At 34.9% G+C, this 18,510-nt stretch overlaps 1 protein-coding gene and 1 long non-coding RNA gene across 2 annotated transcripts; both read left to right on the forward strand.

Moving 5' to 3' along the window:
- Positions 1-1,056: 1,056 nt before the first annotated feature.
- On the forward strand, positions 1,057-18,509 carry LOC128170140 (2-hydroxyacyl-CoA lyase 2-like; the record flags this gene model as incomplete). The annotated part of the gene is made up of 15 exons (XM_052836092.1): positions 1,057-1,110; positions 1,230-1,334; positions 1,841-1,919; positions 3,698-3,789; positions 4,134-4,272; positions 4,578-4,692; positions 4,848-4,948; positions 14,559-14,668; positions 15,052-15,175; positions 15,308-15,402; positions 15,769-15,923; positions 16,552-16,689; positions 17,101-17,275; positions 17,451-17,549; positions 17,790-18,509. Coding segments are annotated over 15 exons (1,767 nt in total), but the record flags the coding sequence as incomplete, so codon positions are not given.
- LOC128170139 (uncharacterized) lies at positions 9,382-14,334 on the forward strand. Its single transcript, XR_008241687.1, has 3 exons — positions 9,382-10,623; positions 10,850-10,994; positions 13,227-14,334. It is a non-coding gene; the product is annotated as an uncharacterized LOC128170139 (long non-coding RNA).
- Position 18,510: the final 1 nt, after the last annotated feature.

Raw genomic sequence — 18,510 nt, forward strand, 5'->3', positions numbered from 1 at the left:
ACTCCCCCTAACCATTAGGCTTAACCATGCTGACCATACTAATAACAATTCATTTTTTATTGTACAGTAAGTTAATAGGTTTTTGTCTCATTAATAGCTACTGGACTTATCCGTCAAAGTAATATATGGTTCAAGAATATATAGCATACCCGGTAATTAAATTTACTAGAAGCCAAATACTGTATAATGTAATAGAATCCTTCAATTGGATTACTGGTAAGACCCAGCTTGCACTGGGTTACATATAATATATAACATAGAAAGATGCATGCCTACTGTCTTATTTCTGAATATGTCATGTACCAGGAAGCACACTTTTTTTTCAAACTGGTGTACACTTTTGTAAATCAAGTGCAGTGGTGTGGCGATTAGGTGTACTCTGGGTGAACACTTTTCTACACCAAGTCAGGGCATATGTTGTTGGGTGTATAGCACTGAAACCAATATGATGGATGAATGTTATGATTAAAAACTTGAAAAAATGATTTTGTATAATATAGCAGTCTGAGATTAGATTTGGTACATATATGAGTTGTCTCATATATGAAAGTTTTTACATTTGAAATTTGTTTATTTTATTTATATTGGGGAAAAATTAAGCCATGGATTGTTGCTGAATTTTCTGAACATAAGATCCTCTGTTAAAACTACATTCCTGTCTGCTATATTTATTCTTAACTTCTCTGCACCATTTAAACTATAGACTAGACCAATAAAACTACCCATTTAAGCTTGACGAGATTTCACAGAGTTCCAGTAAAGGTAGATTAAATGCACTTGATATACCGTACAAAATGTTTACACTGGTGCACATAGGTGTTAACCCAAGCGTACCTATACCTTAAAAGATGTGGTCAAACAAAAAAATGCACTTTAAGTAAAACTACCCTAAATGAAATCTCAGGGAGATTCATTGAGACCAAAAACTTTTGACTGACATCTCTTTAAAAGAGACGCTGGTCAAAATTTTTCAAGTCTCGACAAATCTTACTGAGATTATCTTAAACTTTATACACTGTATTTCAGTGAAAATTCAAGAAATTTTGAAAATTACAGGTTGATAGCAAGACAAAAAGAAATGGCGGTGACATAGTGGCAGATGTCTTGAAGGTATGTTTGAAGATTAATTGTGATTCATGATATTTTGGTCCCTGGACTCATATATAATATATTTACGTGTACTTTTTTCTGTATAATTCAGTAGTAAGGAAGATAGACTTGTTTTTTAGGCCCATGGAATTAAGTATGTGTTTACCTTAGTTGGAGGGCATATATCCCCCATTCTGGTGGCCTGTGAGAAACTTGGAATCAGAGTTGTTGACACTCGACATGAGGTGAGATAGTTTCAGACATGTAGAGATTGTCGCAGCAGTATTCATCTTCCTAAGTCAAGGGTTTTGGATCCGCTTCCCTACTCACAAACCTGTCCTCCCAAGTCAAGGGTTTCTGATCTGTTTCGCTACTCAGAAAAGGGTTTGTGAGTAGCACAGCGGATCAGAAGCCCTTGACTTGGGAAGATTAGCAGTACCATAATAAAAGCATTGTTGGATCACATATAATAACTTCTCATTTCTTTGCCAAGAAAATTTTAATTAACTCATGATATCAAATACTCTATTTGCTTATGTAGCTTATTAATCAATACTTTGTTAGAATTAAGAGAAGCTGTCAGTCAACTTCACTAACTGTCTGTATTACTGTAGCAAATATGTTTCAGGTGATTATGTGCGTGCAACAAATTTCAAGTTTATATTTGGAAAAAAAAAAAAATAAGTATGTCAAATAAATGACTCAACTTTTATTTCATCATTTGTTGTTTCAATGTAATATTAAAATACAGGTCACCACAGTGTTTGCTGCAGATGCTGTGGCCAGGATGTCAGGAACCATCGGTGTAGCAGCTGTGACCGCTGGACCAGGTAAAGAACTAAAGATGGATACAAGAACTAAAATTAGATGTGATAAAATAGAAAGTGTACCTAATGATGGACAAATTGATAACATGTTTAAGGGGCATAGTCATGACATTACTAAAAAAAAATTTCCCGTTTTTTGATGTCTTCAACATGTAGTCAACCAAAAATTGAGAATCAATCGTCGAAATATACCGGTAAGCAAGATACAGAGCTCACAAATCATTGTTATGTGATGGTCAAATCTGTTCAAATACCTGTGCCACATAGTTCAGGTTTGAATTCTGGTCTGGTCCGTCTTCATTTCTCCCAGCCCATTACATTTGGTGCTGTGCCAACCATTAGAACTGACAGTTTAACTCCTGCCAGGGGAAGAGTCTGGGGTGATCTTCGGGGACAAAGATCATTTAAGGGGGGAGGAATGTGACGATCTGAGCGATTCAAATTCTGGCTTCAGATAGCTCAGTTGGTAGAGCACCGACTAGAGATTCAGGGGGTATGGTTAAAAATGGGTCTTTCTTTACATTTTGAAATATTGAATATAATTTCCAGTTAAGACCAAAAGTGAATTTGTCAAATATAATGAACTGTTTTATTAATGTTAAAAAAGAATTAGCAGATAGAATAATCAGCTTGAAAATAACTTTTACCAGTATATTAAATCAATGTAAACAATAACATTGCACAAGCCTTGCTTACATGTTACAAGAATTATGAGCTCTGTACCTTGCTTATAAATCTATGACTGACTCTCAAATTTTTGTTGATTGTTAGAAATGCATTACAAGAGCATTGTAAACAAAAAAATTAGAAAAGTGAAGTTTGACCAAAATTGTGACCATGCCCCTTTAAATTTAGCATCATTAATTAAATACTAGTATCCAAACAAAGTTGCAAATTTTACAGTTAAGTTTTAATCCTTTTACTTTAACTGACAGTGTTGCTTACACTAATATGTATGCTAGTATATTATTACTTATTAGGTTAGTTACTGACTCACTACGGAAATATATTGTGTTGATCAATCTCATAGATGGCGAGGCGAAGCCGAGCCGTCTATGAGATTGATCAACCCAATATATTTCCGTAGTGAGTCAGTAACTAACCTAATAAGTGTTTTGTTTTCCTGAGGACTATCAAGCGACATATTTATTCACAAATAGCGATGATCTACGCAAAGCTATGTACAAGATGCCTAACATCTCGTCCAATTTAACTCATAGAACTCTTCAAAATTTTCAATCTCACCTTTCAAAAACTCTTTAAAAATCTTTGCTTTACCCATGTTTACTTACCGGTACAATGTTTTGTTGCTATTCAAATTCAAATGTTTTCTCCCTTTCCTCTGCAGAGATTTGAGCAAATTTCGACGCTGCCATTTTGTTCTGCTCCAGACAAAACAATGTGACGTCAATATTCTAAGGGCAACTACTCTAATTTTAAAGAATTTCAAATACTTTAAGAACTTACGGCATGCGGTTTATGTATTAGATACTATGAAATGTCGAAATGAGTAAACGAAGCGTCGGCCAATGACGTCCATATTGCCTAATATTATTTCTCACCGAACAAATATAGAGATATATGAGGCAATCACGTGCTATGTTTAAACCAATGAAAGTGTGACATTTCAGTCCAAGGGAAAACAAAATTACTTTGCATAAATCAAAAGGGAAGAGTTTAATAGTAGTTTGCTTTATAGGCCATGACTGTACATATTGGAGTTTCTTACTTTCGGCTTACTCGTTTTGGAAGAGTAAATGAGATGTCCTTTATTTGTACAGGTTTGACCAACACAGTGACGGCGGTGAAGAATGCCCAGATGGCAGAGTCCCCTGTTCTTCTGATAGGTGGTGCTGCCGCCACTTTACTCAAGGTGTGTTGGAACCACCAAGTACTAGTGTAGAATTCTACAAATATCAATGCTTATTAATGACTTAGTGATCCATGAAAACTGTGGTCTGTGATATCAGTAGACAGTAAATGTCCTTGTTGTCACGTGATTCCTTTCAAATTGGTCGATTATGTTCCATAAATGATTCTTGCAACTTCTGAAATTATCATATTTAATTGTTGTTCATGATAAAGTGTAGACTTCCCCCCATCTTTTTCAAACCGGCTTTGATTTAGACTTGAATCTTTCCAGACCTTTTTGTAAACATGATTGGATGTCTTTAATTTTCCGAAGCCTATATGTACACACATCTTGAATCTTTTCAGGGTAGAGGAGCTCTGCAGGACATTGACCAGATGTCCCTGTTCAAACCTCTCTGTAAATACTGTGCCTCTGTTACCAAGATACGTGACATCGTGCCCACACTAAAGAAGGCTCTTCATGAGGCACAGTCAGGCACTCCAGGTAAAACTAGGTCAGGTCGACTTAACTGACCTTTAACAGGCACTTCAGGTAAAACTAGGCCAGGTTGACTAAGCTTGCCTTTTACAAGCTCAAGGTAAAATCAAGTCTGACTGATTCAGCTGACATTTTACAAGCATTCCTCGTCAAACTATGTCAAACTAATGAATCATTACCTATTTTACACACTGTTCCTCATATGTATTGCTGCCTTCATATAGACTTAGAGCTACATAGAGTTGTGCATTTTCACCAATCTAAATATTTCAAATTGCTCTATGTTACTGACTTTGAATTGCTGTTCACAGGGCCAGTATTCGTTGAGTTTCCCATTGACACTTTGTATCCCTATGAACTTGTCAGGAGAGAAATCGGAATGAAAGAAAAGGGTCCAGTTAATTTTGTTCAACGAATAATTAACTGGTAATTAAATTACTTAAGCATGTAAGAATTACTGCTATGTAATGCCAGGTATTTTACCTATGAAATATGTTATTTTACGAATGGAGCTGATTATCAAGACATTTTATACTTTATAGGAAGCCCACATAGTTGATTGGTACATTTTGCTTTTTCAGGTATTTGATGAACCATCTCAACAATCTGTTTGCTGGAGCTTTTGAGACACGAGACATGTCCCCAATACCTGTCAATCAACAGAAAGCCACACCTTCTCAAGGTCAGACAGCCTAACATCCAGCCTAACAAATACCCAAGTCCCTAAGTTAATAACCTTCTATACTGTATATCAATTTTAATCACTATCATTTTGCTATTTTTGTTCCTTGTTAATGACATGCAATTTCAGTAAATGTATTTTGGGGAACTTGAATTTCCCTTTTCTTGTTGATGGATACTGAGTAAACAGACTATTTACTGAAAACACAATCCAAATCAAAAAGGGAAAATCAAAATTCCTTTTTTTTGACCCTGTTTTTCATATCTGCATCCATATACACCCCTTTTTGCCAAAAATAAGCCTTTACAAGTCAAAGTTGATGGAATTTTCCTGAGTCATTGACATTTAAATGCATTACACAGACATTTAAAATGAGTAACGTTCCTCTTATTCTTATAAAAACTTATGAAGCATCAGAGGAACGTTCCTCTTTTCACTTCAACAGAAATCTTCACAAAGAATATGAGGAACGTTCCTCTTTTCACTTCAACAGAAATCTTCACAAAGAATCTGGGGAACGTTCCTCTTTTCACTTCAACAGAAGTCTTCACAAAGAATCTGAGGAACGTTCCTCTTTTCACTTCAACAGAAATCTTCACAAAGAATCTGAGGAACGTTCCTCTTTTCACTTCAACAGAAATCTTCACAAAGAATCTGAGGAACGTTCCTCTTTTCACTTCAACAGAAATCTTTATTAGAACATTTTACTCTGCATTTGTGTTTTACGACATTAAAACTATTTCCTTTAAGTATTGTGCAATACCCTGTGCAGAGGGCGCAAAATTGTCAACCTGCGACTGACCTTAAGTTTATTGTTTCTATACCCCCTGCAAACAAAGTTTGGGGGGTATATAAGAATCACCTTGTCCGTCCGTCAGTCCGAATATCCGTCTGTTCGTCTTCTGTGCAATTGGACTTAAAAATGTTTTGCTTAAATTAATTGTAAATAATTGATGTGCGATTGTCAACATTTTACTGGAAAATCCTGATTTTATTTTTAATATCTATCATGATGCAAATTGATTGTTATACTTTCATGTTAAATACTGAAATCTGATTGGACGCAGTTCATAATCCGTTCTATTACCCTCAGTGTTAGCAACGCACTTAGCAACGGGTAACATTAACAAGAGGCCCATGGGCCACATCGCTCACCTGAACAGCAGTTCCTTATAACATTACATTTCATAGCATATGCTTTTTCTATTTTAAACATTGAACCCCTTTCTGGGGACCCAGTTATGGTCCAAGGTTTATGGTTGGCTTGAACAACATAAATAGTAACATAGGAATGAAAATGTGTAGCACTGCGGTGGGACCGCACGTACACAACCTGAAAAACTGAACGTAGAAGAGTTCCACTTCAAGAGGAATAACTCTCAGACTGTACAGAACATCAAGAAAGATAACTCTTGGTTCCACTACATTAGAGTTTACACAATTTGAGGATCCTTGCATTGTAATCTCACAAACTGTAGCATTATAGTTCTCGAGAAAAACTTTTTAAAAACATTTTCAATATATCTTTCTATGTTAAACTTTGAACCCCTCTTGGGGCCACAGTATTAGTCCAGTGCTAAAGTTTTAATTATTTGGAATCTACACTATTTAAGGATGCTTGCATAGTTATCTCACAAGCTGAAGCATTATAGTTCCCTAGAAAAAGATTTTTCAACATTTTCCCTCTATATTTCTATGCTAAACTTTGAACACCTCTTGGGGCCCCAGTATTAGATTGAGGTCACGGCTTTTATAGTTTCGAATCTACACTATTTGAGGGTGCTTACGTAGTTATCTGACAAATTGATGCATTGTAGTTTTCGAAAAGAAGATTTTTAAACATTTTCCATATATACCGGTACTTCTACATTTAACTTTTAACCCATCTTGGGTCCCTAGTATTAGTCCAGGGGTCACTATTTTAAAACTGTCGAACCTTCATTATCCAAGGTTGTATGCATGATAGTAATCTCACAAATTGAAGCATTGTAGTTCTCGAGAAGAAGATTTTTTAACATGTTACCTTTATATTTCTATAATAAACTTTGACCCCATCTTGGGGCCCCAGTATTGGTCCGGGGGTCACGATTTTACCAATTAGGAATCTACATAAGCGAAGGATGCATGCATAGAAATTCCACAAAGTAAAACATTGTAGTTCTTGAGAAGAAAATTTTTAAACTTTACCTTTATGTTTTTTAAAATGTTTAAAATTTGAACCCCTCTTGGTGCCCATCAATTGTCCGGGAGTTAGAATTTTTTGAATCTACATTATTTAAGGATGTACATGTATGCATAATAATATCCCAAACAGTTGCACTATAGTTCTTGAGTAGAAGATTTTAAAACATTTTCCTATATATGTTAAAATCTAAACCCCTACTGGGGCCCCACTTTTTGTTCGGGGGTCACGATTTTTACAATCTTCACTATATATACAACCTTTTGTGTATGTATTGGCATTTTTGGTAAAGTGGTTCTTGAGAAGAAAGTTTTTAAAACATTTTCCTATGTATTTCTATGTTAAACTTTGAACCCCGCCTGGGGCCCCAGTTTTGGTCCGAAGGTCACGATTTTTACAATTTAGAATTTTCACTATATATACAAGCTTTTGTGTAAATATTGGCATTTCTGGTGCAGTGGTTCTTGAGAAGAATTTTTTATAAACATTTTCCTATGTATTTCTATGTTAAACTTTGAACCCCGCTTGGGGCCCCAGTTTTGGTCCGAGGGTCACGATTTTTACAATTTAGAATCTTCACTATATATACAAGCTTTTGTGTAAATATTGGCATTTCTGGTGCAGTGGTTCTTGAGAAGAAGATTTTTAAAACATTTTCCTATGTATTTCTATGTTAAACTTTGAACCCCGCTTGGGGCCCCAGTTTTGGTCCAAGGGTCACGATTTTTACAATTTAGAATCTTCACTATATATACAAGCTTTTGTGCAAATATTGGCATTTCTGGTGCAGTGGTTCTTGAGAAGAAGATTTTTTTAAACATTTTCCATATGTAGTTCTATGTTAAACTTTGAACCCGGCCTGGGGCCCCAGTTTTGGTCTGAGGGTCATGATTTTTACAATTTAGAATCTTCACTATATATACAAGCTTTTGTGTAAATATTGGCATTTCTGGTGCAGTGGTTCTTGAGAAGAAGATTTTTAAAACATTTTCCTATGTATTTCTATGTTAATCTTTGAACCCCGCCTGGGGCCCCAGTTTTGGTCCGAGGGTCACGATTTTTACAATTTAGAATCTTCACTATATATACAAGCTTTTGTGTAAATATTGGCATTTCTGGTGCAGTGGTTCTTGAGAAGAAGATTTTTAAAACATTTTCCTATGTATTTCTATGTTTAACTTTGAACCCCGCCTGGGGCCCCAGTTTTGGTCCGAGGGTCACGATTTTTACAATTTAGAATCTTCACTATATATACAAGCTTTTGTGTAAATATTGGCATTTCTGGTGCAGTGGTTCTTGAGAAGAAGATTTTTAAAACATTTTCTTATGTATTTCTATGTTAAACTTTGAACCCGGCCTGGGGCCCCAGTTTTGGTCCGAGGGTCACGATTTTTACAATTTAGAATCTTCACTATATATACAAGCTTTTGTGTAAATATTGGCATTTCTGGTGCGGTGGTTCTTGAGAAGAAGATTTTATAAACATTTTCCTATGTATTTCTATGTTAAACTTTGAACCCCGCTTGGGGCCCCAGTTTTGGTCCGAGGGTCACGATTTTTACAATTTAGAATCTTCACTATATATACAAGCTTTTGTGTAAATATTGGCATTTCTGGTGCAGTGGTTCTTGAGAAGAAGATTTTTAAAACATTTTCCTATGTATTTCTATGTTAAACTTTGAACCCCGCCTGGGGCCCCAGTTTTGGTCTGAGGGTCACGATTTTTACAATTTAGAATCTTCACTATATATACAAGCTTTTGTGTAAATATTGGCATTTCTGGTGCAGTGGTTCTTGAGAAGAAGATTTTTAAAGACATGCACCCTATACTTACTGTTTTGCAATTATCTCCCTTTTGAAAAGGGCTGTGCCCTTTATTTTAACAATTTATAATCCCCTTTCCATAAGGATGCTTTGTACCAAATTTGGTTAAATTTGGCCCAGTGGTTTTTGAGAAGAAGTTGAAAATGTGAAAAGTTTACAGACGGACGGACAGACAGACAGACGGACGGACGGACGGACGACGGACAACGGGTGATCAGAAAAGCTCACTTGAACCTTCGGTTCAGGTGAGCTAAAAATGTTACATGCGCGAAAATCATGCGCGTACGGTTCGCCGTAGAATTCACGTTATTACTATCTAAAAGCAGTGATGTTTTCTTTAAAATTAAGACATTCAGTATAACAAAATAAATAGTGCCTGTTTGGGAGGATAACAGTTGAAATTGACACCCCTCAAAAACCATTGTCAACCTGCACATGTAGCTAATAAGCACAATTGAAATTTAGAAGACATGCTAATTATGTCACTTATTAAATAACTTGTTTAACAAGTGTGCAAAATTACTCCTGATGATAGCGGGTTTGCAGCCCATAATTTAACAATTTTAAATATAAAATCAAAAACTTTGTGTCAAGCCGCTGAAACAACAATATGATGTTGGTTAAGTAATATAAGGACTGATGAAAAAGGGTGCACACACACACACACACACACCGTAAACTCGAGGTCACAACTCTAAGCACATTATGAGCACTCAGTTGGAGCGCAGTCATTTGTTAGTCAAAGTTTGTAGGAATGCAGTTACACGCCACAGGAGCTGAGTAGAAATCCCTTGGTCAACTGTCACATTTTCATCTTGTAAAAATTTAAAATACAACTGTACAATGTTTTTGAATTTCCCAGCGAACCCACAGCAATTCCAGAAATATAACAGTATCGTGAAACTCTGGGGGAATGCAATCTGGTGTGACAGGACCTAAGCTTTGAGAAAACAATCAGGTTACCAGAAATTTGCATTTGTCAAATTCTTTGAGCTGGATGATAGTAACAAACATTAGTAAAAGGATGTAAAATTTGAATTACAGTTCTCATATGAAATGCAATCATTATATTAATATATATGTAAATTATATCTTACACTAGCTAACAATTACCCCCACCCCCTTCCTAATAAAATCACAACATACACAAGCTATAATTCAATAGTGTACTCGTAGTTTAGATAAATCTACAAATCTACCTCTGGTATTAGTAGGATATTTTAGGTAAAAAAAAACCAACTCACTTTTTGGCTTTCTTGAAGTACCTCATGTTTATCAACTAGAAAATATCTAATATCAAAATACTCCAGTATATTCTGTAAATAACTTCTCAGCATGCATGGTCAATAGAAATGTCATGACCTAAAGCCCATATTCCTCTGCTACATTTGGTTTGCTAATGTCACCGCCGGCCATTCATGCACATGCTAAGGTCCTCTATCAGATGTCAATCACTAACTGGATCCTGATAAGATGTTCGGGGTGTGCTAATAATAGTAACTGTGTGAAATTTGAGAGCTTTCAACAGCAGATCACTGCTTTAGGAACAGATGCAAAATGTGGTCGCAAATTTAATTTAAGATCAACGCTGCATGTGTACTTTATGAAGGTGAACAGAAATATTGTTTGGAAATTGCAGTTGCAAACTTCGCAGGATGCTTGCATCAAGGTAATAAATACTTTTATTATATCCAAACGTTTAAAATACTTAACTGAGTTTCTTTTGCTCTTCTGCTTATTTACTACAATCAAGGTAATTGCAAATCTAAAGCATTTAGATTAAATTGATACAAAATTCTTGATTATCTGATATTTAAAAAAATTATTGTAATCATCAAATTTTGAAAATGATGTGCAAAATTAAAATATAATCATAATACAATGTAATGTTATAGGTGATGATGATTGGCAGTGACAAAATATTTTGCCTTGTGGATTTTGGTTTGAAATCACTGCATTTGAATTGTTTGCTGGTCTGGTGGATGGGTAGCATTAATTTGGACAGAGCTTGATCGAGATGAAAGATGCTTGAAGATTAAGGTTTGTTATTCTTAATTTAAAATTAATCTCACACTATAGCTGTCCTTCTGGGACTAATACTCCCACAAGGCTCTTTTGAAACAGAGTAATCGGCTAGCCACTTCTCATTTTACAGGTTATCAATTTCCCCTACAAATGCTTATCAACACCATTGCTAGGAAAATGGCCCTCTTGGGACAAATGAATTCAGTAACACTATAAACTCCATTTACATGATGTGAGTTTTAAATCTTTCAAATCAGACTTTGTAAATAGGAAAATCATAAACAGATATTAGGTCATATGGAATAGGAACATGCTCTATTTAAGAAAAAGTTAAATATTAAATATATGATTAATCTGCCGAAATGAATTATCACACAATTGTAACCTGTACAAATGTGAAAGGATTAATCTAATGAGTGCACAGGGGCCCATTTCACAAAGCAAAATTAATTAAGACTTAAAGTTATATCTTAGGAAAGAACTTTTTCCTTAAAGTTCATTACTTATTATGAATTTTAACTTTAAGACAGGTAAATTGATGTTTTAGGAACAAACTTAACATGGTGACTGTTTATATTATATTGAAATGAATTATATGCACATTTAAGTTGAACAAAAATACTAGATAACGGGTATCATTAAGACTTTTTCACTTTACTTCTAATTTATTTAAACATGTTTTATTGAAAAAATTCAATAGGATTGGACAACAGGCATAGCTAGCCTATGTATGTCCTCTCCTTGTAATATATCCACTTTACTTCTAAACTGAAAACATTAGAACTATCAAATTATACATATATTTCTTCAATTAATTTCTTTGGTGTAGACTTTTAATTTTTACAATTGTTTTAGATTATCTGGTTGCACGCGCAGATGGGTAGCGGGTATAAAGCTATAGCTAGTGCACTGATGATAATTAAGTTATTCATGCCTGAGAATTACTGATATCTTAAAAAGGAATAAATACTACATAAATACTCAATTAAAGAATGACTGGATGATTTGTCCTATCCCTCCACAAAATTAGCTTTTCTTTTAGGGAAGAAATGTTAGGTGTTTTCTTCATCTTATTTTTTTTTGTCGGGGAAGGGGGTAGGGGGTAGGAGTTACCGCAAATTAAGTGATTTGGGAATATTGATGCTAAATCATCCATGAGAATGCTGTTTCATTCAGAAGTTTTTGCCTTTTATCCTCACTTCTTCTATCAGTCAATATGCATTTATTTGCAGCGTTTTCTTTTTAAAAAAAACACCCTATTTTTAAATCAACCCTTTTAAGCAGGCACGTAGCATCAGGATGTAAAGAGTGGGGGGGGGGGACCCCCCCCCCCCCCTTAACTTTTTCTCACAAAAAACAATTTTCTTAAATTTACATATCAAAAAGTGAATAAACATGGAGTCCCCCCCCCCCCATTTTTTTGGGAGCATGTAAAAAATTGAAGAGAATTTTGATGAAACAAACATCAAGTCCTTAGTATAACAAGTCAGAATTTATGATGAGCAAATTTTCTGAATAATTTATGCTTCTAAATTTCAAACAAAAATAAGTTTGATTAAGCTCATCAAGCTTATTTACTGAATCTAGTATTCCCTTGCTGCAACATTAAATTGATAGGATGAACAGAATCTGAATTATACAGCTTTCTTGTTTGACGTGGTTAATAATTCCTGCTTTATTTAAGTGATGCAAATTCCATCTGCTCAGCTGTCTGGCTTAAAACCAATAATTTAGAGCTGTGAACCATTCTCATACTCACAAGAATGACCGGCCCCGATAACAATAGCTTTGGGATTTGATGTGAAGTGTTAAGATCTGTCGCCATCCAAAAAAAATAATGCAATAATACCAATGTGTTTTAAGATTAGAGCAGAAATTCAAGAGTATATTGATGTTTGGTAGATTCAAATCAAATTCATGCTTAAGTATCCTGCTTGGATTCTGTAAATGTTTAAACGTATTTAGGTATATAGGTATTTATATCTGAAGAGAAATATTTGTTGTACAAATATCTCTCTCTCTCTCTCTAATTTCTCTCTCTCTTTCAAGTTAAGCAGTGAAAAACTTATGTGACCTTTAATATACTGGGTATTTCTTCTTAAAGAATGTCAATACCTAAATGTATGTTTGAGAATTTGTGTGTTATCAACAAAAATAAGCATTACCACCAGATCTTCATTATGAAATGAAATAACAGGAAGTTATTTAGCGATGATGAGTTTTAATGCAAATATCTATTTTACATAGATTCTATAGAAGATCTGGACATCCCCCCTGGGAGGAAATCAATGAGGCCACAGAAAAGTTCAAAAGCCATCCAGCCAGTCACACAGTATGAACAGAAGATAAACAGAACAGAAGATAAACCTTGATTCATGTCAACCATGTATCGAAGACCGAATTAAGTGAAAGTGCTTTCTGGAAAATGCAGCTCTACTTGGGAACTCCATCCTGAATTTGATGGATGCGAGCTTTATGTTTTTAGTAATTATAAAATCATATGCACTGAGACAATTATTAATATAGTTAAATTTTTAATTATATAAACATCTAATCCAATTACAAACTAAACTTGATATTTAATATAAAAAGAAATATTAATAAATTGGTATTCTTAATTACATGCCTATGTATGTCTAAGCTGTTATTTTGAATTGTAACCCAAAAATGCCGCGATATAAAATATTAAAAATTCAAACTCTTTTTTACTTTATATCGAGTAATCAACTTAGAAAATTTTAGCTGATCATCATCAGGACTGAGCGATAGTCAAGTACTCGAGTACTTGTTAACATCCTTAATATTTACTTAAAGTATAACATGTTTAAATGCTTATTTAATTTAAGATTACCGGTATTTTGCTTATTGCTGTTTTTACTTTCAATTGGAACATTCTTCAAGTACCATGTAAAGGTTTCAGTTAAAGAGAAAAGAGGAACGTTCCTCAAGATTCCTCGTGAAGATTTCAGTTGTAGTGAAAAGAGGAACGTTCCTCAGATGACTTGTCAAGATTTCTGTTGAAGTGAAAAGAGGAACGTTCCTCAGATGACTTGTCAAGATTTCAGTTGTAATGAAAAGAGGAACGTTCCTCAGATGACTTGTCAAGATTTCTGTTGAAGTGAAAAGAGGAACGTTCCTCATATTCTTTGTGAAGATTTCTGTTGAAGTGAAAAGAGGAACGTTCCTCAGATGAAGTGTAGAGATTTTAGTTTAGGTAAAGAGGAACGTTCCTCTGATGCTTCATAAGTTTTTATAAGAATAAGAGGAACGTTACTCATTTTAAATGCCTGTGTAATGCATTTAAATGTCAATGGTTCAGGAAAATTCCATAACTTTGACTTGTAAAGGCTTATTTTTGGCAAAAAGGGGTGTATATGGATGCAGATATGAAAAACGGGGTCAAAAAAAAGGAATTTTGATTTTCCCTTTTTGATTTGGATTGTGTTTGATACATATACTCGCAGGTACAAAATGTGTACTAGGGTGTCTGAGAAGAAATATATAATAATTTTTTTCTTGCATGTTTCACTTTTTTTCTCCAAGATATTACTAATATCAAATGATATGTTGTTTTTGTAGTTCAGAAGAGTATAGAACTCATCACCAAGGCCAAGAAACCCGTGGTTCTGGTTGGAAGTCAGGCCACCCTTCCCCCTGTCCCTGTAGAACAGCTCAGAAAGGCACTGGAGGTAGGTACATGTTCCAGCTATACTTGGGAGGGGGGGGGGGGGGGATGGTAGTGGGGGGGGGGGGGTCACAACTCTTAAATTCTCAATTAACTTCTTCTTGTTCTGTAGAATACAGTAAAAGAGTTTAATTTCATACATTTATTTCATCAAGGTCTAAATTTTCTTGATTGCTGTCTATTTAGATTACATTTTTACATAATTAGTTATCAATTGTTAAGTTTTAATTTCACTAAAATAGCAAGCCATATGATATTTAGTGAAATGAAATTTCTTGAAGAAAATACATGTATATGTATAGACATTCAATTGAGTGATCAATTTATCATTCAAACAAAGCAATCATTGTGTACTCTTGTGCATTTTTACATCAAATTTTTCATCAGGATATGGGGATTCCATGTTTCCTGGGAGGGATGGCCAGAGGTCTGCTGGGAAGGTATAGCCCGATACAGGCCCGACAGAAGAGGGGGGAGGCACTGAAAGAGGCTGATGTAGTCATCATGGCAGGTATGTAAAAGTTATGTTAAGATGTACTAAACCATCAATAAATCCCCCAATGATAGGGGCTAGTACTTGGTACACAGTAAACCCACATACAGCTTGGTTGACAGGGTAACTGCAATGCCTTGTTCTGTACAGGTGCTGTGGCTGACTTTAGGCTTGGTTATGGGAGAGTCCTCAACAGGCGATCAAAAATCATCACTGTTAACCGAAGCAAGGAGCAGCTTTACAAAGCAAGTACTGGCAAAGTCAAAAAGTGTTGCAAGTGAAATGTGGAATTTTTCAATTTGCATGTGCATAAAATCAAATTAATAATCTTAGTTATAAGAAGGTATATATTTACCTAGATTATGTACGTATGTTATTAAAGTGTTACCTTTAGTTTATGCCACAATCTGATTAAAATACAGATCTCTACATAAGCACACATCTCTCTGCGCTGTGCGCTTATGTAGAGATCTGTATTCTAATCAGATTGTTTATGCCAGAACCTGTAGCTGGTCAACTCCTGGTTTACTACTGGTGCATGTATTTACATGTATCTGTAGCTGGTCAACTGTGGATATCCTTTCACTGATGAAGAATATTGACTATTTCAGAATTCGGACATGTTCTGGAAGCCCACTATAGCCGTGGAGGGAGATGTTGCCAGCTTCATTGTACAGATATCCCAGGGACTGAAGGGCTACAAATGTGACCCGGACTGGATCCAGGCACTCAAGGACAAAGATCAGACTAAGGAGAAGGCCAACATGTAAGGTCAAAGGACAAACGAGTCAATAAGAAAGGTCAAGGGTCAATTGAAAAACAATGATTTAGATCAAAGGTAAAACAAAGTCAATAGGTAAATTCAACCTTTAAAAAAGTCAGTAAGTTAGGTCTTAGGTCAAACAAATATCAATGAGTTTGGCCTAAGGTAAAAACAAAGGTCAATGAATTTAGTCAATGATTGGACAGATGTCAACAGTAAGATCAAATTAATTCAGATGCTAATTTGTAAGGTTAAAACACAGAACTTATTCAGTAGGAAGGATCAAAGTATGGGGTTTAATCAATAGGTAGGGTCAAAGTTCAAAAAAGGACCAAAAAAAAGGTCAACAAGTAAAGTTTGAAATACAAAATATTTTTGATAATTACATAAAAATGAAATAGAGATTAGTACTCAAGGTTTGTGTAATGGTAAAACTTAGAAATAATTGTTAAAGACAATTATGCTTAGGCCCTTACAAACTTTGCTGTATTTGTGAATTTAATAGCTTACTGTACCTTACTCAACATTGTTGATTTACAAGAAACAACACTGGACTTTGTAATTTATTCAACACTTAACATGTAAAAATGGTTTTTTTATCATTTGTTTATCTGTTTATTTTTTATTTAAGGTTGAAAGCAGAGGAGAAAACGGACCAGCATTTGAATCCTCTGAAGGTTTTACACATTGCAGAGGAAGTGATGTCAGATGACACAGTTATGGTTGCTGATGGCGGAGACTTCGTGGCGACTGCCGCTTACATTCTCCGGTCAGTTCATCCTGTTCATTCATGATAGGACCTGCACTATCAGAACTGATTTAAAGTATCGCTGTGATATAAATGTATTTGTTTTATACATGTCATTCTTTCATTAGATTGTTTCGTGAACTGAGGATTGAAATAATGTGATAAACTTACTTTCCTATTGCTACATTGAATTCATTGGATGATCACATGGTTATTTTGTATCACAGTTCACTTCAATAATTTTTAATTTTTACAAAGTCTGCATCAATAGAAAGTTCTTTATAGAATTCTCAACTGTAGATCTCATTCTCCCTGTGTTAGTACCATATAGAGTCTAAGAAACATGCATATATATTGTAATATCTAATCATCCTATAGTAAAAGTCTCATAAACATATTTGTACCTTGTAATATCTGTCCATCTTTCCCTAGACCCCGAGCCCCACTACACTGGCTGGATCCTGGAGCCTTTGGCACCCTGGGGGTGGGTGGAGGCTTTGCCTTGGGGGCCAAGTTATGTCGTCCCGACAGTGATGTGTGGATCATCTATGGTGACGGTTCCCTTGGTTATAGTGTTGCAGAGTTTGATACATTTACTCGACACAAGGTAAAGAGAATGGTTGTTGACAATGCATTTTTTTACCTTGAGTTTATGTTTTTAGCATTTGCAATGTTTTATTTAAATTCCCATAAGGAAGACTGAATTATTTGTTTATTAAGTGCTTATAAATGCCACAACCTATCTATTGCATATGAGTTAACATAAACACCTGTATTTTTAGATACCTGTGATAGCTCTCGTAGGGAATGATGCTGGGTGGACACAGATTGAGAGAGAACAAGCCCCCATGTTTGGAAGCAGTGTTGCTTGTAAATTGGCTGTTAGTATACCATATGTTGTATATTTATTAATTTTTTTATATTTTTTTTATTTATTTATTCGCAATTTTACCCTAAACTCCCCGAGAGTGTAGCTTTATGCCTGTAAACTACTGTAATTGTAGAGTTATTGCCTTGACTTTCGCAGTATCTAACTTTGCCTCAAAGTAATGTATTATTATAAGTGTAAGTCTAAACAGTTTTGATCTTAACAAGACATTCTTTGTATCTATTTTTTCTAGTTTTCTGATTATGAGACAGTGGCCATTGGATATGGTGGCAAAGGGCTAAGACTAGACCGAACAAATGAAGACAGGATTCGTGAAGTCCTGAAGGAGGCCATTAAAATGAGTAGAAGTGGAAATAGCGTCCTTATAAACACCCTCATTGGAAAAACCAATTTCCGTGAAGGCAGCATCTCTGTCTGAGATCCTGTTGCTTGCTTAATAAGACGAGACCAGTTCCTGGAAGAATGTTCAAGAAAGGTCACTGTGTCCACTTCAAAAGGAAGTGTCTGTTGTGGAAACAAATTTTTTTTCATTTCTTAGTTTATACTTATTAATCAAATCTCTTCAATAGCTTACTCTACTTGAACTAAAGCATTTAAGATAGCGTGTATTGTATTTTACAAAGTTTTCCTATTTTGAAGCTGTTTACCATTATGACATCATTTCATCGATAAAGTGACTGTGATACAAGTTCCATTCCTGGTAATAATGTATATAAAGTTTGTTTATATGTGTGCAATACTTTAAAATGACCAGAGTTTAACATTGGGTAATGTCATATGACCACTGATTGATCAATGAGTGATAACTGAGAAAAGAGCTTTTCAGTGTATCTTTTCAATTAAAAATTCATTGTTCTAACTTTGTCATCAGTAACATAATGATCAATCATAAAACTTTTTTGTTTATATGTCTATATTTGCTCCTTAATAAAAAATAATTTTCTCCACAAAGT

The sequence above is a fragment of the Crassostrea angulata genome, unplaced genomic scaffold (assembly GCF_025612915.1).
Source record: "Crassostrea angulata isolate pt1a10 unplaced genomic scaffold, ASM2561291v2 HiC_scaffold_337, whole genome shotgun sequence".
Classification (NCBI taxonomy): Eukaryota; Metazoa; Mollusca; class Bivalvia; order Ostreida; family Ostreidae; genus Magallana; species Magallana angulata.